The 25942-nt window shown below is 42.4% G+C and overlaps 1 protein-coding gene across 1 annotated transcript in view; it reads left to right on the forward strand.

Annotated features, from left to right (window-relative positions):
- Nucleotides 1-2140: 2140 nt before the first annotated feature.
- The window catches only part of UBE2R2 (ubiquitin conjugating enzyme E2 R2), a 54871-nt gene continuing 31069 nt past the window's right edge, over nt 2141-25942 (forward strand). The window contains exon 1 of the mRNA XM_068176761.1: nt 2141-2493. Coding sequence (XP_068032862.1) covers nt 2317-2493 — 177 coding nt within the window. The 5' untranslated portion in view covers nt 2141-2316. The remainder of the gene's footprint in view (nt 2494-25942) is intronic.

The raw sequence follows: 25942 nt of genomic DNA on the forward strand, positions 1-25942 counted from the left end.
ATGTCTACAGGGTTGTCACTGGGATGGGAAAACCTGGGAGGTGATGGGGGCAAATAAGAAGGTTAAAGCCATGTAATGACATAGGGATGATGGGACACATCATCCAACCTGTTTGTCCAAGGAGCAGGTGCCTCTGTGAGGTGGCCTGAGCCCTGCCATGCGCAGAAGGATGAAAGAAATGCCAAGCAGAAATGGGTCATCCTCCTCCTGGACAATTACTGTTATTTTTCTTTCTTTATTTTTAAAATGAATATTATTCATGTTATTCATTAAATACTCACTAAGGAACTCAGTAATTCATTAATAACTCACTAAGGTGCTGGCTCATGTTTGCTGGTTGATAGATCTCTACATTTCTGCAAGCATTTTTCACTCTTAGCCAAGCCAGGGAATGGCAGGAAGGCTGGAAAAGGTATGTTCTGATGTGACTACATCACACATCTGTGGAGAATGTGAGAACAGCATGTTGGGGTGAGGCATAGCAACTGCCTGTTTGTGTCCTACTGCAGCTTGGGAGCTGCTGCAGGATTTTTATGGGGCCCTGAGCCATGCCAATTCACTCCTCAAAAACCGTGCTCCGTACAAAACCATGTTTTGTGACCATGGGTGCGTGTCAGTGGGCGAACCATGCCCTGTTGTACCCACTCATGACCTGTGACTATCTAGACAGGCTGGATGGATAGACCAATTGTGTGAGGTTCAATAAGGCCAAGTGCCAGGTCCTTTCCCTGGGTCACAACAACTTCTGCAGCTCCAGGTTTGGGGTAGAACGGCTGGAAAGCTGCCCAGTGGGAAAGGGCCTGGGGACTGCTTGATAGGAGCTGAACATGAGACAACAGCAGTTTGCCCACAAGAAGGCAAATGGTATCCTGGTTTGGATCAATAATAAAAAAAGCAGCAGGATTAGGGAAATGATCCTTGCCTTGTACTTGGCACTGGTGAGGCACCTCAAGTGCTGTGTCCAGTTCTGGGGCCCCCAATCCAGGAAGGGGATTGAAGTGCTGGAGCAATTTCAGAGGAGGGCAATGGAAGTGGTGAAAGGTCTGGGATCCACCTCCTGTGAGGAGCAGCTGAGGGAGCTGAGCCTGGAGAAGAGCAAACCCAGGGGGTCTTTATCACTGTCTGCAACTCCCTGACAGGAGGGTGTAGCTGCAGGACAGCCTCTTTTCCCAGGCAGCCAGTGACAGGAGGAGGAGATATAGAATCACAGAATCACAGTGTAAGCTGAGTTGGCAGGGAACCACCAGGATCACGGAGTCCAACTCCTGGCCCTGCACAGGGCACCCCAAGAGTCACACGCTGTGCCTGAGAACACTGTCCAAATGCTTCTTGAATTGTGTCCTTGGGGAGCCTGTTCCACTGCCTAACTACTCTCTGGTGAAAAAGGTTTTTCCTGATATCCAAACTAAACCTCCCCTGACACAGCTTGATGCCATCCCCTCGGGTTGTGTAACAGAGAAGAGGTCGGTGCCTGCCTGTCCTCTGCCTCTCACGAGGAGCTGCAGTGAGGTCTCCCCTCAGTCTCCTCAAGGCTGAACATGCCAAGTGCCCTTGGCTGCTCCTCACATGGAGGAGCCACCCTCCAGAACCTTCATCATCTTTGAGGCCCTCCTTTGGACACTCACTAATGGCTTAATGTGCCTTTCTGTGCGAGGGATGGCTTATGGCGGACATTAGGAAGAATTTCTTCACAGAAAGGATCAGTATGCATTGGAATGGGCTGCCCGGGGGGGTGATGGGGCCACCGTCTCTGGAGTTGTTTAAGGAAAGACTGGACGTGGCACTCAGGTGGTGGTGTTGGGTCACAGGTTGGGCTATTATATTGTCAGAGATCTTTTCCGAACGACTCGATGCTGTGATTTTGTGACGCCCGCTGCACCGCAACCCCCCGGCCCACCCCCATCCCCACTTCGTCACGTGACTCGTCCCCCCCGCCGGCGAGCGCGGCCCCTTTAAAGGCACGCGGCGGGGGGCGTGGCGCGCGGCAGCGCGTGCGGCGGGGCGTGGCCCGGGGCGAGGCGGGGCGTGGCCTGGCTGTGCGCCGGGGCACGGCCGGACGTGCGGCGGGGGCGTGGCCCGGGGGCGCGGGGGGCGTGGCTAACGGAGCGGCGGGGGCGGGGCCGGCGCGGCGCGCTGAGGTCAGCGCGAGCGGCGCCGTCACAAAAGGAAGTGGCGGCTGCGGGGCCGTCAGCGCGGGGAGGGGCGGGGGCGGCACCGGCACCACCGGCACCACCGGCACCGGGACCACCGGGAGCGGCACCGGCAGCGGCACCGGCAGCGAGGAGGCGGCCGCGGCGGCGGGGGCCGCGCCGCGCCATGGCCCAGCAGCAGATGAGCAGCTCGCAGAAGGCGCTGATGCTGGAGCTGAAGTCGCTGCAGGAGGAGCCGGTTGAGGGCTTCCGCATCACCCTGGTCGACGAGTCCGACCTCTATAACTGGGAGGTGGCGATCTTCGGGCCCCCCAACACGCTCTACGAGGGCGGGTACTTCAAGGTACGGGCCTTTCCCCCGCGCCGCGGGCCGCGGTGTGGGGCTGGGCCGGGGCCGGGCCTGCGGGAGGGGGCACGGGCAGGGCCCGGGCAGAGGGGGAGCCGCGCCACAGCCGCCGCTGCGCTGGTAATCTGCTCCTTTAGCCCCACGAGCCTCCTGTGGGAACCTCGGCACGGGGTGAGAGTTCGCCCCTCCCGCCCCAAGTTGCCCCTGGGCTCTGCTCTGTGTGTATTTCACAGAATTGTTACGGTTGGAAGGGACCTCTGGAGATCATCTAGTCCCGTATTTCCACGTCCTTTCAGTACCTGAAGGGAACTTGGAGGAAAGATGGGGCCAGACTATTTACAAGACCGTTTAGGGACAGAACAAGGGGGAGTGGGTACAAAACTGAAAGAGAGTAGGTTTAGCTTAGATATTAGGGCGGAATTGTTCATTGTAAGGATATTGAGGCACTGGCACAGATTGCCCAGAGAAGTTGTGGATGCCCCATCCCTGGAAGTGTTCAAGGCCAGGTTGGATGGGGCTCTGGGCAGCCTGGTCTAGTGGAGGGTGTCCCTGCCCATGGCAGTGGGGTTGGAACTAGATAATCTTCAGGGTCCCTTCCAACCCAAACATTTTATGATTCTGTGATATTTATTTCAAAATAAGGTGCTTCCAAGCCATCCCTTGATAGCTTCACTCATTCATGGCTAATTCAGGGTAAAGGCAGTGTTTTCCTCAGGACTCCATGGGCTTCAGGGCTGTTTAGCACAATTATTTTTCTGCTCCTGTGTTCTTCCTCTCCACACTTTAAGAAGGCACCCTTCAAAGGGCTGCAGCAGCACATAATGGATGAAGGTAGATTCAATTCCTTTCTCAGCCTTCCTATTAATACAGAAAAACTTTTGTGGTTGCTGTTTCCACTCTTGTGAATACAGCAAATAAGAAATCTGGCACAGCCATCCCAGAAGAGAAGTGAAGGGAGTGTACTTAAATTATCAAAACAACTGGATAAGGAGGAGGAGGAGTTGCACCTTTTTCTTAAAACAGGCAATTGGAAAACCTTTGTGCCTGCAGAAGATGTGTTGCATTAGGCACACTCCTCTGTGCTTGATATCTGCTTGATCTCTGGCAAAATATTGTCCCCATGAGCTTGCTTCTCCTAGCAGTTAACTGTTTTAGTTGTGGCTTCGGCATCTCCCATTTCATGCCCTTTGGCTTCTCTCAAACTGAAAAAAAAAATTGGATGATGTCTTTGCTTGACTAACGTGCACCTTCAGTGCCTCTTGGCCTCCACAGGTCAAGGTTTAAGAGCTTTGTTCCACAAAACCAAAATAACCTGTTGCTTTGGGAATAATAGATTTGAGTCATGTTCAGTTTGGCCTCATTGTTTGGAAGGAAAGGAATGCTTTGGCATAAGACTTGCCTTTTATAATGAGTTGGCTGGCTTACTCATGTAGGTGTGATAGGTGTATTCTTAGTCTCACCTCCATTATTACTTATTCAGGAAGTCGCTGGAGTCTTTGGTTGTCACTGGTAACAGTGTCATCTTTACATCCTAATGGTCTGGTGACCTCTTCCTGCACTTACATTACTCATAAATTTTTTTTCAAAGAAATCATGACTGATCAAAATAGTTTTATTTGGTTGGGGAGCTCTCTGCACTGCATATTTGCAACTTGGAAAGAAGTTGGAAGCTGCCTGAGAAGAAATTTGGGATGCGTGTTAACAAGTGTAGATTTAGGCAAGTCTCCCAGTTGCCTTACCTTAGCACTTTGATTGGGTTTTGGGGTATTTGATGTCCTTGAACTGCTACACCTTTCTTCTAAATTCTTTTGACCAATCCTGTGATAGTTGTTTTGAGAGTGGGAAGATGAGGTTTCATGATGCTTCCACCCCTCCACAGCAGTGGGATTCCCTTCAAGTGCCATGGCTGAAATCTCTCGTGTGTTGTTTCTGTCTCATCCTTCCTCCATGAGGAGCCCTGCATGGCAGATTTTTGTAGTGTCCGGTCTTTGGTTATGCGTCTTGACTTCTTAGACACTGAAAAAGGAAGAAGGAGTCCTGTGAGAAGTGATGTTTTTGGCTCTCTTTGTCTTAGGTCTTCAGATGTGTTAGACTCCGCTTATGGAATCATTTGGAGATAAAAATAATACTCTAACTTTATTTGATGGGTGACTCCTGCAATATATTAATTGTACATGCTGCTCTGCACAGGTACTCACCTTGCATGCATTTCATTTTCCATATTTCTTGATGAAATATTTAGCTTCATCTTGTGTTGTATTTTCAGTTTAGTAAGGTTAGGAAAGTGGGATTAGAAAGATGCAATTACAGGATGTAACTTTTTTCAACTTTGTGGCAGTGAGAGTTTGGGAATTGTTCCACTTGAAGTGTAGTGGAGTTCTATACCCAGGCACAAATACTTCAAGGAAAACTTGTGGTTAAGGTGACTTTAATAAAGAGTGTTAGGGATGGTTGATTGGGGAATACTACTGCTTGATTTGTGTTTTGGGAGCTCTTAGAGGTGGTCACATCAACTTTTGGCACCTTGTTTATTCTTGTAGAGATAAGACCTTTCTCTCTGGGTTGTTGAACGAGCAGAATAAACTGAAATCAGGGAAGTGCTCTTTCTGCACCCCCTTGACAGAAGCTACTGTTTGAAGCTGGTTAAACAGATTCTGGTTGTAGCTCTAACATCTGATAAATTGAAGCAGAGAACAAGTCCCCTTGAATGTTTGTTTAAATGGTAGGTTATCAACATGCTGGCTATAGTAAATTCAAGGATTTCTTAAAAATTCAAGTACAGTGCCTAAGCATATTTTATCAGTTAATACAGCATGCCCAGATCTGCTGCAGTGCTTCAGGGTTTAGGACTGCCATCTAGATCAGCCTCCAGGAGCAACAGCTATATGAAGAGCAGCATGTATCAGCAAGGGAACGTGCAGCAGCCTCCCACCCCGTTCATGTGATCAGCTGAAGGTGGACATCTGAAGTGCAAGTTACATCAACCTTTGTCTTACCTAGCGACTGTATTCCCAGTCATGCTTAATTGCTTTGTAATGTTTTGGGGAATGCTTAAAGTTTCTGACTACCATCCTCAAGGAAGGAGTTGAGCTATTCCATGCACTGGTTACCTCTCTTCTTTGCTGGCAAGGGAAAAACAGTTTGGGGCAGTGATGTTAGGTCCTCCAGAGAGGTTGTGATAAGAGCAAATGTCTGTCCCTCAGCTGCTGGCAGTAAGAAATTGCCAGTTTGACTAAAGTTATAGCAGAATCATTTTTATTGGGCCACAGGTATTGGACTGCACTAGGTGAAATTGGTGTTTGGTCCCAGACTCACTCACAAAGTGTAAAGGTGAAATGTGGGTAGACCTTGTATGTCTAAAATGCTGCTGACATCTGATTCACTTGCTGAGCTTTTTGAGTGACAAAGGAAATGTTTTTCTCAGAATAAAATGCTTTGTGTCCAGGTCACAGATAGTGACAATTGCTTCTTTCTTGGCTCAGCTTTGAAGGACAGGTGGTGTGCTAAGATGGGTCTTTAGATCAGATTGCAGTGGTCTATATGGTAGTTCTGAATTGCTCTGGAAATTATGGAAATATGTCTGGTTTTGCAGGCAGTGCCTGAGCAGCAGAGAACCAGAATGTGCCATAATCTGCAGAACTAAGTGTGAGCAGTTCATCAATGCCACCTTTATGCCATAGGCATCTTCGGCTCATCTAAGAGGGTCCTTTGCTACATGGCAGAACTTCTTCATCTTTAGTTTTGGCAGCTGATACATAAATGGGGACCACCACAAGAAAGGTTATAATGGGGCTGATAGGTACTATGTGGGATAGATCTCAACTGCTGAGGGCTGTGCGTGGCGAAATCTTTACCATCTCAGGTAACCATTCTTCTCTATCTTGAAATCCAGTGTCTTTCTTTAATGCTTGAGCCTTCAGAGCCTGGAGATTGATGAACTTCTGCCCAATGCTTTGATCAAACAGTGAATACTTGCAGGACTATTAGAAAGTGTTTCCTGATGGCTTACTTGAGGTCCTGAATGTTTGGTGCAATTGTACCTTGGCAACAGAGCTTTTAATTGTTTTGAAAAAGGTCTTCTGATTTTTTCAGTTGCATGGTATTGCAGTTGTGCTGAGAGCCAGGGTTTCAGGGAAGGTACAAGTGAGAAATTATACAAATAGAAACTTCATTAGCACTGCTCAGAAGCATGATTTGACCAAGTACACTGTGTCAAGAAGCATGTTTAATGTAGACAAAAAGTCAATATTAAAAAACTCCTTCAGAGGTGATTCAGGCTGGGTAAATGAAAATGAATATACCTAGCATGAAAGGAAACAAGAAAAATTAACTTCACTGTTAGAGTTACTGTTTCATAGTTCTTAAGGCAGTTTATTTCTTAAGATACTTTTCCTACTTGAAGTAACAAGCCTTGACACATCAGTTGGAAGGAGAGAAAAACACCAGGCCTTATGATTGGTTTTGTCAAGTAATTTGGGGGCTAAATACTTATCAAGGCATTGTTACCCATGCTTTTTGTAATTCATTAGCCCTGTGCTGTACAGAGTTCTGTATTGTATCTCAGCTTCTTCCAGGTGATTTGATTTCAAAGGAACTTGCAAAATGTGTTAAGATTTCAGAGAAGGAAATAGATGGAGAACCAATCAGTTACCAATAACTGATGGCAAGAATGGACACCATGTTGGTATTGTAGTCTACTTCTCATGAAGCTTAAAATTAAGCAAATAGAAGTCTTCTAAGCATTTTGAATTATTTAATTGGTAGAACATTTAATTCCACAAAAATATCCTTAATGCCAGGATGAAAATGTTAGGCAGTCTCAACAAAAAAACTGCCTTCCGTAGGCCTCTGCATTGCAAGGCCCTGCAGAGTTTCTCTCTGTGTATTTGATCTGTTTTTGTTGTCCTTAGGTATCATTGATGCTATTAAGCAGTGGTTTGGTGCAGCAAAGGGACGTGGTATTGCAGGTCAGTAGAGCCCTCCTTGCTCCAGGTCTGTGGAGCTCCTGTTCAGTCTCAGAAGCCAAGGACCCTCTAAGCTGTCAGCAGGCAGGGGTGCAAAAGACTTCTTCCAATGTTGGTTCACGGATCAAAAGCAGAGATATGATCCCAGACTCTCAGGCCTGGGGAATACCTCATTGTTCCTCACTCTGCTGTTGCATGCAGTTTTTTGGATGGCTGTGCCTCTGGGCTGCACAGACTACTCACCTATCCTGTAGCCTGCTCTGTACAGCAGTGTATCCTCAGGAGGAGATGGGCTAAGTCATGGTGATAGCTAGCCCCCAGTCTTTTCCCTAGGGCTCCTCTGATCCAGGTAGGACTGTGGTGTGTGCTGAGAACTACTGATAGTGGTTTCCAGTTCTGATGCCTTAACATAGGAGATCATGTGCAATTGGGTCCTGTTGTACAGCAAGAGGAGAGCTGTAGCACAGCCCAACTCTTCTATTCCATTAGAATAAACCAGAAAACTTTCCATATCTGTAAATCAAGCACTGTTCATTTGCCTAATTTTTGTGCAGTGGTCCTTTGGTAAGGTAAAATAGAACTTGAGTTTTAGGTTTTTTTCTCAGGTAGCAATCCAAGGAACTCTGCCTCTTGGGACTTCTTGTCTGTCTGTTCAAGAGATAGTAACTAAAAGTGTGTAGACTTATATGTGGTTCATATTATAGGAATTAATGGAAAGTTTTGACTATATGGTGTTAGAGTGGGGTTTTCTAAATTTTTTTTTGTGTATAAATCCTTTAGATCCAGTATTGCAATGATGTTGTCCCAGTGTCTGAGGATTTTACACATCTGTAACTTTTCAAAAACTCAAATATGTTTTTACCTTGCTGTTTCTGAAGTCGCCCTTATGCTGCCTTACTATTTTACATGTTAATATATTCACACAGGGTACCTTCTCTTTAATAGCACTTTAGGTCTACTACACAATGCTTATTTTACATCTGGAGGGTAGGGAATACCAGGAAAAAATACTTGCAGAACCTTAATTCTGATCTTTGTGCAGTTTTGTTGTGTGGTTTATGGCATGTTCATCAGGTGTTCAGGGTAATTAATGGTATGGGATAAATGATGGAGGTTTTATGCGAACTTAAATGTAGCTGAGTTCAAGTTGGAAATGTCACAGTTACACATTGTCTGCAGTGTGGATGGGCTAGAGGTGACATGACTCATAAATACAGCTGCTCTTATGATTTCGGCTGCATGAGCTTAGGTGTGTACATACACACATGTCTGTACACAAAACTAGTCAGCTATTTCCAGAATGCTGCTTCATGTTTAGGCTTAGTGTTTTTATCCAGCATTGAGTTAGGGGAATTGCAGTTAATCTTGCTAAGCTTTTGTGGTAGTGACTTGCTGAGAACATCCCATCTCACCAGGCCAGTTTGATAGTAATAACTTTGGCATTGTGTACCCACCCTTGAATCACTAGTAGCCAAGAGTAACTAAACTGATTGATTGGTTGCCTGTCGTCACAGTTGCTGCAATATTTAAAATGCATTTGCCCAAAGTGGCTTACAAAGAGAAGAAAAATGAGAGCTACTAAATTACAGTGTGTTTAGGATATTTTGGAATCTTGCTTGACTTGAAGAAATGTGACCTCAAGACTTCCTGGGAGTTTGTTTTAAATTGAAGCTTCTACCCAGAGATCAACAAGAACATAAAAGGGGCTGAATGTTAAATGTGTGACAGTTGGAGGCATTGTAGTATTTGTAGTTTAGAAAGAGTAGGCTGCCTGACAGGCAAGCTGTACCTTACTACTTAAGGTTTCAGTACTAAAAGCTTGACATATGTTCCTTTTGGACTGCTTTGTTGTCTTAAAATTGTACAGGTAATTTAGATATTCAGGTAAATAGGTTTTGTTTGAGAAATCCAATTTGATAGCAGTAAGGACATATTTGCAGTAGCTTCATGACTCTTCCCTTAGTTACGTATCCTAGTTAAGTATTTAAAATATATGTTTTAATGGTCATTGTAGCAAAATATTTGAAGAGGTTAAGATGCAAAACTCTCTGCCACAGTTTGAAACAACCAGTGTTTAATCAGTTGTGTTGCTTGGGTCAATTTTTGAGTAATAGACACTTGTCCATTGTGCTAAAATTCTTTGGTTTTAAATTAATCTTCAGACATCTCTGCAGCTAGTAACCTTTTGCTGTCATATCTAGGTAAAAGCTGAAATAATATTCTTTTTTGTGGTACCCTCTTTGGCCTTGGCAAAACAAAAGCCATGCAATGGAGTAGCTCTGACTTACAATACATTCTCTGAATACACATTTGTTCTTGCATGAAGTCTGCTCGTATAAGCCCTTTATTCATGGATGTAAACCACACTGGTGCACAAGTGTTTGCTTATCTTGGCTAGAATAACTATCTGTAAAAGCACTCACCTTTATTAAAAGAATGGGCTTCTTATAATGTATTGAAGAAAACTGAATTTCATCTCTGTGCTCCCAGCTACTTCTCTGCGAAAGAGTAACTGGACCCACATTTGGTAGTTGACTACCTTTCAGCAGTGCATTAAGAAGTATAACTTGAGAGGCTGACATCTCTTCTGTACTTTTTAAATATCTTGTAGCTATTATCTAAATCCCTTCTAATTTGTCATTCATGTGGTAACAAAATGCCCCTACCCAGATGAAGGTGCATGGCACTTTTTGTTTAAGGTGGAAAGAAAAAGCCTAGTCTGATCTTAATGATATTGCCACTTCAGTGGGATCTCTGCCTAACCTCATTTTTTATTGCTGTGTCCATATTACTCAAAATGCTAAATAAGAAAGATGTTGAGAGACAACTCTTACTGAACTTACAGTTAAATTTCAGTGGATGATTCTAATATTTCTTCTCTTGTATAGTTCTCTGTGTTTCTTGAGTGAAGCATGTTTAAACAATTGTCTGTAGAGGACCTTTTGCTACTTTTTTTTTTGAAAGCACTTCTAAGTGAACTTAGGCATTTTATAATGCTGTATTATCTCTACTGGAGCATATAAAAATGAAAATTTTGAGACCAACATACGGAATGATTTCCATTTCTCAGTCTCCGTCAGAAACCTGAAAACTTATGTCCTTCAAAATTTTACTAATATACTTTCTGTGAAGTTTAACCAATTTTCTTTTTTTTCATGCTGGTTGCAGTCTTTGATTTGTGTGGATGAAGCTTGGCTGGCTTTGGCCTGAAGTACAACAGTAGTGGCACTACTGGGAAAAACTAGGTAGGTAGGGTAGACTTGTTTGAGGCTGTGGGCATTTGGGCTTTTCAGTTTTGAAAGTGGCTGTATTATTGAATATTTTTTGATACTGAAGATGGTTTTGACCTTCAGAGGTTGATGGACAGACTCACAAGACGCTAAAAAGCAGATCTGGAGATCAATTTTAAATGACAGTGATAGCTAAGTACGTGGTCTTGTACCCATGTCATCCATAACTATATTCCATTTGGAAAGAGATTGGAGTTGTACTGGCTACCACTAAGGAGGGATGGGGTAAGAAGTCTGCTGGTCTTAGCTGCTTTCTACTCAGTGTTATGAAATAAACCTGGGTTCTGTTGCTGTTCGAGGTGATTCTCCAATTTCATGGATTCAAGGCAGCCTGCTTAATGTTCAGCTTGGATGAATGACTGTTAATTTTCACCCAACTTGCAGGCTTATCCCACACCTACTAAGTAGTTCACTTTTTTCACATCTCTAATGTAAGTTACATACTTATGCTTGGGCTCTTCAACCAGGGACCATATTTTGCCTACAGAAAACAGCTAAGTAAGCTGCTGGTGGTCAACAAAAGCCATGAATAGCCATGGTGGGATGACTGCTATAGGTGTGTGGTACCTTCCTCCACCAGGGAGGTTCCTGCTGGCAGTTGTGGATATATTCCTGAATGATGGACCATGTCAGGTTGGGGTAAGGATTATGAGTAACCATCCTAAAGCAAAGCATTGCCCATTCCTGTGCCTCATGGGGATGCAGTGATATGTCACACGGGCATGTCTTCAGCGCATGCACCACACCTGGGATCTCACCTGCTGTCCAGGCAGCTAATGCCACATCCTGTGGGATCAGCTCTGTGTAATGGCAGAGGCATTGAGGAAAGCTCTGGTATGCTTGGCCACAAAAGCTGTGTCATAGTCATGCCACCAGGCCTCTTTATTTGTCTTGGAATCTCTTGGAATCCAAGCTCACCTCAGGCATCTCCCTCTTCCTTCAACTCTTCCTAAACTAGAATAACTGTACTTGAGTCATGACTGTAGGCTCACATGAGGTCACCACGTGTGACTTGTTTGGTGCTCCTGGTGTCTCAGCCTTTTTCAGTTTCATCTTGTCCCCTGCAGCTGCCAACTTTGCTGAGCATGAGGATGACTTTCACCTCCTCAGAAACACAGAATTGTTAAGGTTGGAAAAAAACTCTAAGATCAAGTCCAACCACCAGCCTAGCACCCACCACCACGTTCACCACTAAACCACGTCCACAAGTGCCACATCAAGAGAAAGGTGAAGTATTTTTGACACGGCTACATCTAACCTGTACTAACTAAGATGGCTAGTGTCTGCTTTTAAAACAAAAGTTATGCTAGGGAGAGCCTCTAAGTTATACTACAGGAAATCTAGGAAAGCTTTAGCTGGAGGTCAGCTCTGTTGTATCTTTAACTCTTTCATGCTCCATTTTATTTCAGATTGTGTAGCTTTTTTGTTCAGATTGCTTTAGTTCATAGCTGGGGTTATAATTAAGTCTTGGAGTTTTTTTTTTTTTCTTTCCTTTTCTTGCAAAGTACAGAGCAGTGACTTCTGTGCTCTAGAAAGAATGTTTCACAGAATCAGGTAGGAGAAGACCTCTGAGATCAAGTCCAAACTGTGTCTACACACCACGGTGTCAACAAGACCATGGCACTGTGTGCCACATCCAGTCTTTCCTTCAACAGCTTCAGGAACAGTGACTCCATCACCTCCCTGGCCAGTCCTTTTCAATGTCTAATCACCATTTCTGTGAAGAAGTTCTTCCTAATGTCCAACCTAAACCTCCCTTGGTGTAGCTTAAGACTGTGTCCTCTTGTCCTATTACTGGTTGTCTAGGAGAAGATGGCCACACCCCCACCTGGCCACACTCTCCTGTCAGGCAGTAATAGATAATGATAAGGTCACCCAAGCCTCCTTTTCTCCAGGCTAACCACCCCCAGCTCCCTCAGCCATTTCTCATAGGACTTTCCTTCTAGACCTTTCACCAGCTTCACTGACCTGTGAACCTGCTCCAGCACCTCAATGTCCTTCCTGAATTGAGGGGCCCAGAACTGGAGACAGCACTTAAGGTGTGGCCTCACCAGTGCTTAAGTACAGGGGGAACAATCTGGAGCAAACTCTGTGTAACTAGTGGGTTTTGTATGGTTGTCATTTAAACTCTATGCTGGATCTCTTTCTAGTATAAAAACATACTATGAAGGTGTTTTATGGAAGAGGAACATAAAACGGTTATGAGAAATCAGCTACTTCCAAGAAAAGTTTGTGTCTATTACTAGATGCTTTTATGGCAAACCAAATATCATCTTCTGCTAGGTAGCAGCCAATAAGCCTTCTGTGGTGCATGTTTAGCTGAGCTTTATGTGGTAAAACTACTAAATATTGCTGTGTCACATTTGCTTTGAACACAAATCTGTACAATCTGGTGTTAGACTGGGTGAAAGGGATGCAAAGTCCAGAATCCATTATCTGTCAGGCCCTTTGTGTGGGTGAAGCACAGCACTTGTCCAGAATAGTCTATGGATGCTACACAAACAGGATAAGAGAGACACTGCAATGCTTTGTTCGTCATCTGTAGTGATGGTAAAAGGTGCTCACGTGAAGGACACTGGGCTGGCGTTGAAGGACCCCTGTAGACACACAGGGAATTTTACGAAATGTTCTTTGACAAGAATAAAAGTAATTTAGTGAATAGAGACTAAGCCTTCTGTCTGGTTCATATTCATTGTTCTGGATAAATTAACACCTTTATGTAAAGTATGTATATCTTATAATAGCATAATTGACTAAATCTGTAGGTAGAAAGTGTTTTGCTTTTTATAAATAACTCATAGGAGAGCTTTCTTCCAAAACAAATTGGACATATATGTTTACAAGTACAGTATTTAATTTTGGAATAGCTGAAGAAATTAAGTGAATAAATTTCAGGCTGCTCAAGCACAAAAGCAAAGATTTTTTTTCAATAAGAACTTCTGCTTATTCCTGGTTTTTAAAAATAAAAGCCTGAGAAGTTTCTTGAAGCACCCCAGCACAGAACCTGATGTACTGACAAGTCACACTCCTCTGCACAGACTTTGTCCGTGAGGCAGCTGCAGCGATTCTCTAAGAGCAAAAAATAAAGCTGGGGTTGTGTAACTTAACCTGGGGGAGGAGGGGGACATTCCTGGTGCTGAAGAGAAAGCCATCAAGTCAGGGCCTGGGTATGTAGGCTTGTGAGACGTATTCTATGCAGGCTTCACAAATAAATCTGAGTGTATTGTGGAGAATCTGGGTAAAATTCTCATTGGAGGAGGCAAAGTTATCCCTTGCCTTGCCTCATTGTTTGAAATGTCAGAGGGACCTGCACTGAGTTTGAAGCCAACCTGCTTTTTTACTTCCCAGCTCTGGGATTTCTTTCTTGTGCTGTATTAATTGCTCCAGCCTCTTGTTCACTTCTATTACAGCCACTCTAGGTCTGCTCTCCTGTACTTTGAAGGGTAGGTTCAAAATAAAGCCTCTTGGCACAGAGAAACCAGCATGTGGGATTTGATGTGAAGTGTGGAAGTGTGAAAGGGCTTGCAGCTCTGCAGCACAGCCAGGGAAACAGCCTGGTGTGGCACGTCATGGAGCTGGCACATTTGCAGGGCAAGTTTTGGTTCCAGTCAGTTAAGACAAGGTTTGAAATCTATTACTGACATGCCTCTGAGTTCTGTTGTGCTTGTCACCCCAAGTGCAATTACCCAGGCTATGCCACAACACTGAGCTTAAAACACATGGGCAGAAAGCCAAATTCTGCACTTAGCAAGCACTTTAAATAGAAAACTATGGCACAACTGACCTGCAGGTACCTTTCCTTTTATAAGGAAAGCTGGCATTTCTAACTGCTTTAATTATAAATGCATTGATAAATACTGTTGTAGAACATTTATTCAGTAAAATATTTATTCAGTAAAATAATGTTTAGTCACAGCTTAGTGTGATTGCTATGTAGAGTTTGAGTTTTAGGCAGAAAATAAAGATTTTACCTTCTCTAAGTTTGTTAACATTGTGCCAATAGATACAGCAAAAGGAATACTTAGGGCATTTACCAATGGTACTGTGGCAACCATGGCAAATCACCAAGGTCCACACTAATAAACCATTGAGATAATTTTGTAGTATTTAAATATGTCTGCAATGCAGCAGTGGCACATTTGACCTGTCTCAAGCACAGCAGTTGGGTCTGTTAGCAACAGCATGATATTTAACACCAGTTGTGAACTGACACAGCTTAGAGTTGGTTTTGCAGCCCATGCTTAATCCCACGTTGCCATGGTTCAGCCACCACCTGTATCCGTGATAATGGATGCAAAGCTGGTACAGTTGCAGCTGTAAATCTAAGTCACAGCAGTGAAGGCCATGTAGACAGAAACTTGGGAAGCTGCTATGATGTCGCTTCAGGTGCTGATGGTACAAAGATACTGCTGTTAGTTTTGTTGGTGTTAAAACTTAACCAGACCTAGCTTACTTCTGTTGGTTTATCCCATATTTTTGTAAAATGTAAATTCTGATCAAAGCTCATGTTGTTATTGAAGTTGGGATGCCTTCTTTTTTGTGTTTAGGATAGATGGACCGGGGAAAGAGGAGTGCTATGCAGGATCTTACTGCCATACTTTTACTGTTGAGAAATTCCTGGAAATTGTATTATAGCATCCTAATACTTAGCTGCCTGCAGAGCTCAGCTGAATTTGCCACTTTGTTTCATGGCTATCATGACTAGGAAGTTTAACAGCTTAAGCCTCACTTCGTTAAAACATCCATATTGTTATGGAGATTATCTACGTACTAATTGCTTTATGGAGGTTCTGTGACCTTTTTTATAAAAATTGCATGTATTGCTGTGCATTTCAGTGCCTAGATGAGTTTAAGAAATCTTGTATCACTTTCTTTCTCTTGGTAACAAAATTGAAGGAGACTTCAGTTACTGAATTACTGAAAGTGACAGCATTGGTACATAAACTTGGTTGGGATGTTTACCTCTGCAATTGCCTGTGCCTTGGAATTTAAAGTATCAGACTTTTTACAGCTTTACAGGAAGCCTCACTGCTGAGGGTGTAATTAAATCAAAGCTGTTCCTATGTCAGGAACTTGAGATTCTTAGAGATCCCAAAGGCTACAAAAAGTTAAAAAACCACAAAAGCCAGATTTCAAAAATCACGGTTTCTGGCAACTGATTTCCTGGAAGTTATGGTGAACGGAAGGGAAGCCCAAGATAGATGAGCTGAGGTGCTGGTGTTGATGAAGTGGTTGTCTTGGCAACTGCAGTCACTTAAATATCCTGAGGAAAATAGCAAGCAAATGTTAAGATTGAGAAATGGCAATGGATTGACAGAAGAACCAGAAGCAATGAGCAGCTTTAGGCTTACACAGGGAGTTGAATATGATACTGTAGCAAGTTGCTGTTTTCAGTGATGGGATTCTTGACTGTTTTAACCCTAATGGTTCTTCTCTTGGTAATGACAGTGTGCCTGGCTGCCTACTTGGTGCATGAGGACAGATCTCTGGGGAGACACCTTCCAGGGTATATTTATCCCTGAAAGGTGACTGATGCATGTGATGTGAATTCTGGTTCTACTGGTGTGCTTCATTTTGCAGCCCTGCTGTTCAGTGTAGTCATACAAGTATTGCAGCGAAATCCCAGTGCAAAATAAACCCCGCATCCAAGCAGGTACTAGTATGAGAAATGTATTCTGTGTCAGAGATAACTGCTGGAGCTGCAACTGTGTCAGGGATTGCTCTAGGTTCCTATAGTGCTTTCCATAGTGAGGAATTGAGCCATCTTGCTATGTGTATTTTGCTCATCATGATTGCATGTGCTGATTTGTGGTTCTGTAGGTAAAAGCTGGTAAGTTTTAATCTTTTGCTTCCCTCATGAAGTACTTAATTCTGCTACACTTCAGCACAACAAGCACAGCCCAAAGAAAGCCCAACTGAGTAAAACAAGCGGAATTTGAGCCAGTTTTTTCCTGCTGCCACAAGCATATTTGTAACTGCCAACTATGACAGGTATTTCTACAGGCACTGAATCTTAAGCAGAACACCAGGTGCTCAGAAAAGTTAAAGACTAGGTGTACCCTTTCTGCCTTTCATCTAATACTTGTTTTCTGAGCTTCTCTTTGTGTAGTAAATTGTGAAAAGTCACAGTTGAAAACTTCATTCAAATGGAAGTGAAAAACTTGTAAGCTACTTCTTGCCACAAAGGCCAGCAGATAGTGAAAACTGCTGGTAGGATTAATTTCCTATCACACTTATTCCCTTGGTTTTTTCGAGGAAAAATCCTGCCCTGCAGATACAGAAGCAGTCACTTGATATTTATTTTTTTTTCTTTTACCTGCATGTTTAAAAGCTACTTGGCTCTGTTGGTGGTGATGAGGGTACTAGGTGGACTTGATGTTTCTGTGATGCAGATCCAGCTTGGTGCTCTGGTTATTTAATTCAGTCATTTGACCATCTATTTCTGCTTAGCTACATTTTTCAACACAGGCAAAATCTCTGCTAACTTTCTCTAATAGCAATGTAAGCTTGTGCTACAGTTAATAGTTGATTTACTTCTAAAGCTTTGCATAATTAGAGGGAGGTTTTCCTTGGCAAGTGATAGCAGTTTCTGCAGCACTGAAATGCTAGAAATTGTGGTCCCTGGTGTAATGCAGATACTGATGATAGGTGTTTTATTTGTGGGTAGCTTTTGCTGAAGGAGCAATGGTAAAAACACCTATTTAGGCTTTTCCCCCTTCCTAGCATATAAGTTTTTAAACTGTATTACATCTCCCTCTGACCCGTCAAGGTTTTTTTACACTGAAAGTGCTAATCTGATACAGGACTTCTTAACGTATCTGTAACTTCATCTGACACCAGTCAACAGATTAAGGTTCACAAATCACTTCTGAAAGTAGCATGATCTGTTTTCCAAATATTTCCTACCATTGCAAAGAATATTTAATTAAAAAATGAGGGAGTATGAGATGAAACCTGGGTCACCTTATGTAATCACTTTGATTTGTGTGCTTATAGTGGTCTGCTTTGCTGTTAATATCCACTATTTTTATCCTTCTATTTTCACTAGTTTAACAGCTAAACTTCCAAATATGCCTGGTATAATCAAACCCACCCTTTTGTCAAAATGAAGCTTGATATAGGAAGTTTCATAAACTAGGCACTACTATTACATGGAGTAGTCTGAGTTTCCTGAAGAGAGCATATGGTAGCTGGCACTTCAGTGCAGATGACTTGGTAATTACAGCTCCTTTGTCAGAATCCCTCTGCTGTTTCATGGAGCTAATGGCAAATTAAGCTTTTTGTAGATGCAAGGAAAGCAGGCTGCTAAAAATATTTGGGTTTTTTACATCTTTAATTATTTTATAGGACTTGGACTAGAACAACACCTTGAAGTCCAAGGTGTGAGGTCAAAGTGGTTAAACTCTCCTGAAATGAATAGTCGTGCCACTGGAGCAAAGCTTCTTGTGAACAGGGAACTTGATTCTCTAAAACCTTTTACAACAGGACAAGGCAAGACTATTAAGACACTTTGTGATTTATTTTATTTTATTTTTAGCTTTAGGTGGTAGCTGTTTGCTGAAATCAGTGGAGAAATGCTTACTTAGGTGATCATGGTGATAGTCTGGGTGTTTTGCTGTGATAATCTCACTCTGAGGGTGTCACATCAACTTCTGTGCCTTAAACATCTCAATTCTAGTTTAATGTGTTGTAAGCACTTGAGAATATGAATCAGCTAAGGTTTGGCTTGAGTTGCTTTTATTCCAAAATAAATGTAATATACAGTTGTATAAGCTAACTAGAGGAGCCTGAACCTGAGCTAGTGAAATCTAGTTTGACTTTGGTTTTTGTAAGCTGATCCTTAGTGCAATTTACCTGTCAGTTGCTGGAACAGTGGGCATGGTTTCTGCTGCTCTGTCCTGAGCAAAACAATCAGAAAGAAAAAACGTATCTATGATATAGTGGCTGACTTATGCCACAAGATGTGGTATTCCTTTAATCCTTTTATAAACTGTTTTATCCTAGCTAATGTACTTGTGGATGTTCTTGTTACCCATACAATGCCTAATTCCTTTTGAACTCTGCTAAACTGTTGGCCTTAATGTTGCTTGGCAATAATTAGCAAAACACAGGTGGTTTGTGTATTAACTCTAGATCAAACCTTCAAAATTTTGTTTGTGCTGACCTGTTATGCTTTTATGTTAGTAAGATTTCCACTGCTGAATGGTGAATGGAACTCCTCCAGATGGGTATTTGAATCAGCCTCACTGCCAGCCCTTAGCTTGGACTGTTTCTTAATTTTGTCTTTAAAGCTCTTATGTTGAGTTTCCACTTGACATGGCAGGCTTTTAAGAATGTTGGATAGCCTCCTTCCCAAACTAAGGAGTATGTTATAGGAAACATCACCTTCACTAAGTAAAAAAAAGCATCTGTGTGCCTTTTTATGGGAATTTGAGATGCATTGCTGGATGTCATTCTACTCTTTGCAGTTTAACCATGGAGCTCTTACAGGAGCACACAGTTTATAATAAAGGATAAAGGAGTTGTAGTAATTGGTATTCAGATGTTTTAGATGTCTGATCTGAAGGTTGTATAACTTCACTAGGATACTGGAGAACCCTTCATTTTGTGATTTTGATTCTGTATTCTTCCTTTCTCAGATGTTTGTTCTAGGCAAGTTTGGTTGTTCAATGTCAAAGTTCCACTTAAAGTTAAGGAATAATACAAGATTCTTAAAATAAATCCTCCTATGCTTTTGTAGCAATGTTTTTATCCCATACATTCTTGCCTTGCAACTATCACCATTTTAGAGCAATTTGTGGTAAGTAGGATAAAGAACTGAAATTGTGCAGAGGTGCCTGAAGTATCAACAACTTCAGTACTGAAGGGTGGCATTAAGGGCCAGCCCACTTATTTTATATACCCAGTTTAGGAGTGAGATTTGGAGAGGTTCAGCCATCTTTTTTCTGGGGATAGCTGTGTCCTCCTCAGTGCTTTGGCTCCTGCAGGAAATTTAATATGTGGCTCTCAGCCAAAAGTACTGGAGATGTATTTAGTTCCCACTGCAATTTAAAGGGACTAAACACATATCTTCTGGGTGTTTTTTTTTTGAGGTAATGTAGTTATCAGGCTGTGAGTTTATATTGATGAATGCTTCCTTTCCCTTGTTGAAACTTTTATATTCTGGGCTCTTGGCTGTGTACTAGGGTAAAGCCAAAACCAAGGCAGCAGTGAAGGAACTTTCCCCTGTAGCTTAAGGTGCTCATCTGGAAGGAGAGATCGCTCCTGTTTATCAGCTCACATGCCAGTGTGAAATGTTACTGATCCTGACAGTTTTTATCAAGCTCTTTGCTATGAGCTGTCAGTCTCCTTTTGTTTTCTGGCTTGGGCATTTGCATTCCTGTCTGGACAGTGGCCTGATGCCAAGGGGAAGGCTGAAGAGAGCTATGCTTACTGCCCTTTAGGATAGGGGCATCCACCCAGAAGGTGGAGGATGCAAAAGTGCCTTTGGACTGAATGCCCCAGTGCTAGCTGATTGAATAAGGTGATAAGGTGCCCCAGTTTAGCTGATTTTTTTTTTTTTTTTTTAAGGAAAATGGGACAATCATCTGAATGAAATGTGTGGTACAAGTGGTCATGTGCAGGCTCTGAGTCAGCCTTGAACACATATCTACTTGTAACCTTGAGTTCAGTATTAAATTTCCAGAGCTGTGTTCAGGGCATTTTGTTTCTTGTCACTTTTGTTGGGCAGGTCAGCAAGCACTGCTCAGAAGGAACATAAGAAGAATCTTGCATCTAGAACCTGGAGTTTTCAAGAGTTGTCCCTAGTCTGCAGTGACTCCTGAGATGCACGTCACAATCACCAGGCTTGTCATGCTCATCCATGCAATGCTTAGGGTGTTACTCCTGTTCTGGCAAGGTCCAGAAAATCAAAAGATAAGATACTTTTAGGTGTCCATTAATTACTCTGTTCTTGAGAGTGCAGGATCTTCTTTTCCACTTTTAACTGCTGTTCTTCTGTTTTTGGAGGACACATCTGTAGCAGAGGTTGAGAAGGTAACCTCAAACAGTTCTGGTCCCATGCTCAGTGCCTAGTAATGTATTTGTGGCAGAAAATCTTTTAGTGCAACAGGAAAATGACTTAGGAGTCCATCCTTACAAACACTTTGTCATTGGCTAACTTTTTTACAATTCTTTTTCTGGTGAAATTTTCTCATTACATGGCTGTGTAGTCAGTTGTCTCGTGGGTGAAGCTATGATTTTAAAGACAACATTTCACACTGGAAGCAATTTCAATGTCCTATGATAACATGTACAAGAATGTCAGATCAGTAAGTGTTTAATTTGCAAATCAAAAATCTTGCTGTTGTGGCTTTTTGTGTTAAGCTTCTGGACTGTAAGGATAATGAACTAGTGATGCAGGCTTCCATGGTCATTAATCTGATACTGTAATAGCTGTGTTTAAAGCTAACTGCTCACAGTACAGAAGTGAATGAGCTATGTGTTACCTTAGATATAATTAGATATGCTGCCTGGTATGTTTATTTTGGAGGTTGGAGCAGAAGCATAAACCGCCCTACAATACAGGCTGCAATGCCCAGTGCCGAAGTGGTTGTACGGGGAATGCGAGCTCTGCAGCACACACAGCTTACTGCACAGTGTGGGTTACTCTGTGCTGGATTTGCTGAGAATTTTTTTTTTTTCATGCTGAAAGGAGAATCACAGCATTTTAATCCTGGTGGCTGCAGTAGTTATGTCTGTATGAGAAATATGAGATCTAACGTCCGTAGACTTAGTACCCTGAAAAGGTGGATAGCACTGCAGCAAACATGAAAGAAGTTGTGCATATGTCATTGCTAGGATACTCCTGAGGTCACTTCCCCAGTGTCCAACTCCTCAGTTTTTCCTCTGAGAAAGATCAGGGCTTTTGAACCTATTGCTCAATAGGTCCCACTTGCTGTTAATATGGGCTGTAGACAGCCACAGAGTTCAACCTTGGTGTCTGTGCAGGCTTTCTATCTTGAAAAGATTACATGACTTCACTGAGCAGCACTAAACAAAAGTCAATTATGTAGATGTCTTCCAGATACTTGTTTTGAAACACTTTGAAGCTATACCATATACTGGATCTGCAAAGCTGCCACCATGGCTGCACTTAGCACAAGGGCCATTTTGCCAGCAGGAGAAAGTACTTTGTCCTACAAAGTCTAAATTGACTCAAGGGTTTTTAATTGGTGTGATATGGGGGGTTTTGTTTGGGTTTTTTTTTTTTAATATCTTTGTAAGTAGTGGTCTGGTGTTAGTTTCGGCATCAGAATCTGCTTTTTCTGCTTTTGTACATTGATATGTACTTTGAATGATGCCTGGTTGGGAAGAGGCTAACTGAAAATATTGCAGAGTAACTTGAACAGCAGACAGTGTGCTACTCAAATGAGGCTAACTTCTGTATAATGAGAGTGAAGAAGAATGTTTTGAAACTCGTCTCTTTTTACAGGAGGCAGGCAGTGCTGCTGGCGTACTTTAATGGTAAGATGTGTTACTGCTTTTATCACATCTACAGTGATGAGGCTGTGACTTGCTGGGGACTCTTGAACCTGCAAAGTTAATCCAGCCCACAAATACAATAAGGGGTTTGTGACTACTAATGAGCTGCAGAAATGATGGTTACTGTACAGTTTGTTGTATGCAATATAAGTAAATTGGAGCCCTCCTGAAAGCCTCGCATACTCTGAAGGGTGGTGACACATGATTTTTGCTGAAACTGGGCTCTGTAAGAGTGGCTTCTGGTGAGTGCTTGTTTATTCCACTCTCGCAAAAAAGTCAGATGTGGTATGTTAATGACGTGCTCCAGAGGGGTACATGTACTGCTGAGGCTGTAATTCTAAAATATGCATTATAAATCACATGATCATGAAGTCTGGCCAAAAATTATTAGCTTGGCTGTCTATCACTAAACAAGCAAGCAGGTCGTTAATTTAACTTGTTTAGATAACTTTCCCTGCTGCCATTCCCCTGCCCTACATATTATTGAGTGTTAGAATGGGAAGGAAAATCCTGACTATGTTTTTGTCTTCCCAAAGGAGAGAAGTACTGATAGAGTATATGTATGCATGCATGTATGAAGTATTCAGATTATCAGCAGAATATTAACACCTAAAGCCACAGCTGACAGTATACAGAACTGCCTCATGAGTCTTCTACTAGGAAAGGGCGACACAGGCATTTGTGGAGGATTTCAGTAGTAGCAAAAAGCTCCTGGGAGGTTGAGGTTTTTTTCCTGTGCATGCAATCCCACACTTGCTGAAAGATTCAACCTTGATGATTGGTCTTAACGTTGTATTGACTGAACTGTTGACACTTAGCTCTGTAAATAAAGGTCTAAATGGTGACTTCTTCCAAAATAAACCATTTAAATTAAACATTAGGGTTGTTCTGGCTAGTTTGTTATCTGGCTGCACAGTAGTGCCAGGAGGGGTGGGAGGAGGAACCTCTGTTGTGACTTGCACCAGTTTGTTCTTCTCTTCATGCTTAGAGCTAATTTGGATGCTAAGTTGTTTTTAAGCAGTACTACAGAGGATTTATCAGACCTGTAGTTGAGTATTAGAGATAGGAAACAACACTTCAGATTTTGTGGTGTTCAAATGCCAGTGACAGTGCTGCCCACGCTGTCATCATTCATCTGGTTCTTAATAGTCTGTTTGACATAGTAATTCCAGTTGCTGCTTTTGTCTGGATTTGACAACACATTGACTGTGGTGCTTGTTTGGGACCCTGAGCTGTCCTGCCAGGTGTGTAACTGGTAACCTGTTAGACCTCACTTGTTTAAAATGCTGTAAATCTAAACAAGCTCTGGGAGTGTTTTGGCATTGAGCTCCCAGTGAATTGCTGTTTCTCTCAGCAGCTGCTGTGCTGCAGCTGCTTGTGCAAAGGCACAACTGTGCTCATGAGCATCCTCATAACTGCTGCTCTGAATGAGTGTAGTGGTGCAGAGAAAGCATGGAAGTATGTGAGCAAGCTTGATACTGAGAAGATACCTGATGTTGTTCAAACATAGGTGGGGAAGGGGGGTATCTTCACTAGAGAGAAAAAACCAAACACAAACTCAGGTTTTTAGAGATAATTTGAAGTTAGTTTCATAGATGTTTATGAGGTAGTAGAGTGGATACTTTCTGCCATGCTGGACAACTGTAAAAATAAAGTTTACAAGGATGCCCCTTCCTCTTTGCAATACCTTCTTGGAATTTAAGTCTCCCTGCTCAACTGAGAAGTCCAAACTGTGTCTTTAATGTCCTTTTACAACTAATTTTCACCTATGCTCAACATCTAGTACTCCTTGAGCTTTCTCAGTGCTTTAATGAGCTCAGTGTAGCATCTTCTGTTGTTCGAAAGTGCCTTGTCACTGTTGACAGGCTCTTCACACTGATAGCCAGGTGTTAGAAAGGTACATTATTTGTCGGTAGAACAGCCCTATTAAGGTTTAGGGCTTGACATGCTTCAATTTTCTCATACCTAGGTGGAGATTAATGAAGCTTGGGAAGCAGGATGTACCACTGATAGTGGGCACAAAGAATACAGAGTTTACCAGCCACAAGGATATTTGGCAGAACTCCCAAGATAAAGAAGAAACCAATAGAGTCAACAACTGAGAAATCAGCTCCAGCTGGATAAAAAATAATTATTGCAAGGGAAGATTACCAACTCACAGACCACTGGGCAAAGGAACCACTGACTCAGAAAAGGAGAATTGCTTATTAGTCTGTGTGCTCTGAGAAGTAAGGGAGTCATTTACCTAATAGAAGATAGAATACTAACTAATGAGGGAACTCTGTAACTTCTAGGCAGTGAACATTAATGCCTTTGTTTGGTAAAATGTATAAATAATGAAAGATTTTGATAGTTGTTGTGCTGGCTTTGTGGATTCACCACCAGCCCCCATTTCTGTGCAGAACTGTAAATAAATCAAATACCTCAACTATGTGTTGGGATCAGCCTATTGCACAGTGGGTGAAAGAAACCATTTTGGGACAACAGCACTACAGCACAGTGAAGCTGACTGCATGGAAAATGTGCTTGAAAGAATCTCCAGATTGGACTTTGCCACTAATATGAGTTTACTTCCAAACAGTTGATATTTGAATCAAACTGTCATATTTTAATGTATTGTCCTTTCCAATATTGATTTATGTACTAGATCACAATTGCTTCTGTCTGCGCAGTCCACTGTTTTGTCCTTGATACTGCCTGGTAGGTTTTAATAAAACACTTAAGGCAGCTGAACTTGCTGTGTCTGTTTTGGTGGGGAGGAAAAGAACAACAAAAGAAAGGCTTTAAATATGGTTTGGTCATCCACTGTAAATTAATACAGGCATTTGTGCAAAGAGTTAGTAGCAAATGCAGATGAGATGCTGAATGTAGTGTGGCAGCCTGTCTGCATGAGAGAGACACCAGAGGCTCACCTGGGGTCTCTGCAGAGTGTTTTGAATAAAATAGTATAGCCTAGTACTCCGGATCTTTCATGTTAGCAGGAAGATAGTTCTCAATTAACCTTATATATGTTAATTTTCCCACAACCTTTTTTATTTAGCATTATGACAGTTTGAGAAGTACCAGTTGAGCTGTGTAGCACATAAAGAAATAATACTGGGATAAATATGTCTCTCTGAAAGCATCCTCTGAGAGGAATTCAGGAGTCCTAAATGCTGACTTCTGGAGTGTGGGTAGTCGGTTTGGTGTCTTCTCTGAATCCTTGCTCTACAGACAGCTAAATGCTTCCAGGCTGGGAAGTGACAGACTAAAATGGCACACATAGTACCTAAAATAAATTAGGATTTTAGATTATTCTAGCTGAGTAAGGCCAAGTTAATGATCAAATAGGTCAGTTGCTGAAGACTAATAGCTGTCAAGACATCAAAATTACAAGTACTACCAGGTAGAAAATAATTAAACCACCATGTAGAAAATATTCACTCTGATGCTTTTTGTTTACATTTTGGGGACAGAGTTAATGTGTTAATGAAATTAAGGAAGTTTTCTTGAATTAGATCACCAAGGGGTGACAAGTGTGTTCCAAGGAAGTGAACTGAATGATCATTTAGTTTGTGATATTGCTTGCTCCTGTACTTCATTATAGTACTTTGTGTGTAAGTGAGGTGGGTTTTATACTGATCTTTCTGTAAATCTTGTGTGGTAAGTAGGGTCTGCTGACCTAGTAAA

The sequence above is a fragment of the Anomalospiza imberbis genome, chromosome Z, assembly GCF_031753505.1.
Source record: "Anomalospiza imberbis isolate Cuckoo-Finch-1a 21T00152 chromosome Z, ASM3175350v1, whole genome shotgun sequence".
NCBI lineage: Eukaryota > Metazoa > Chordata > Aves > Passeriformes > Viduidae > Anomalospiza > Anomalospiza imberbis.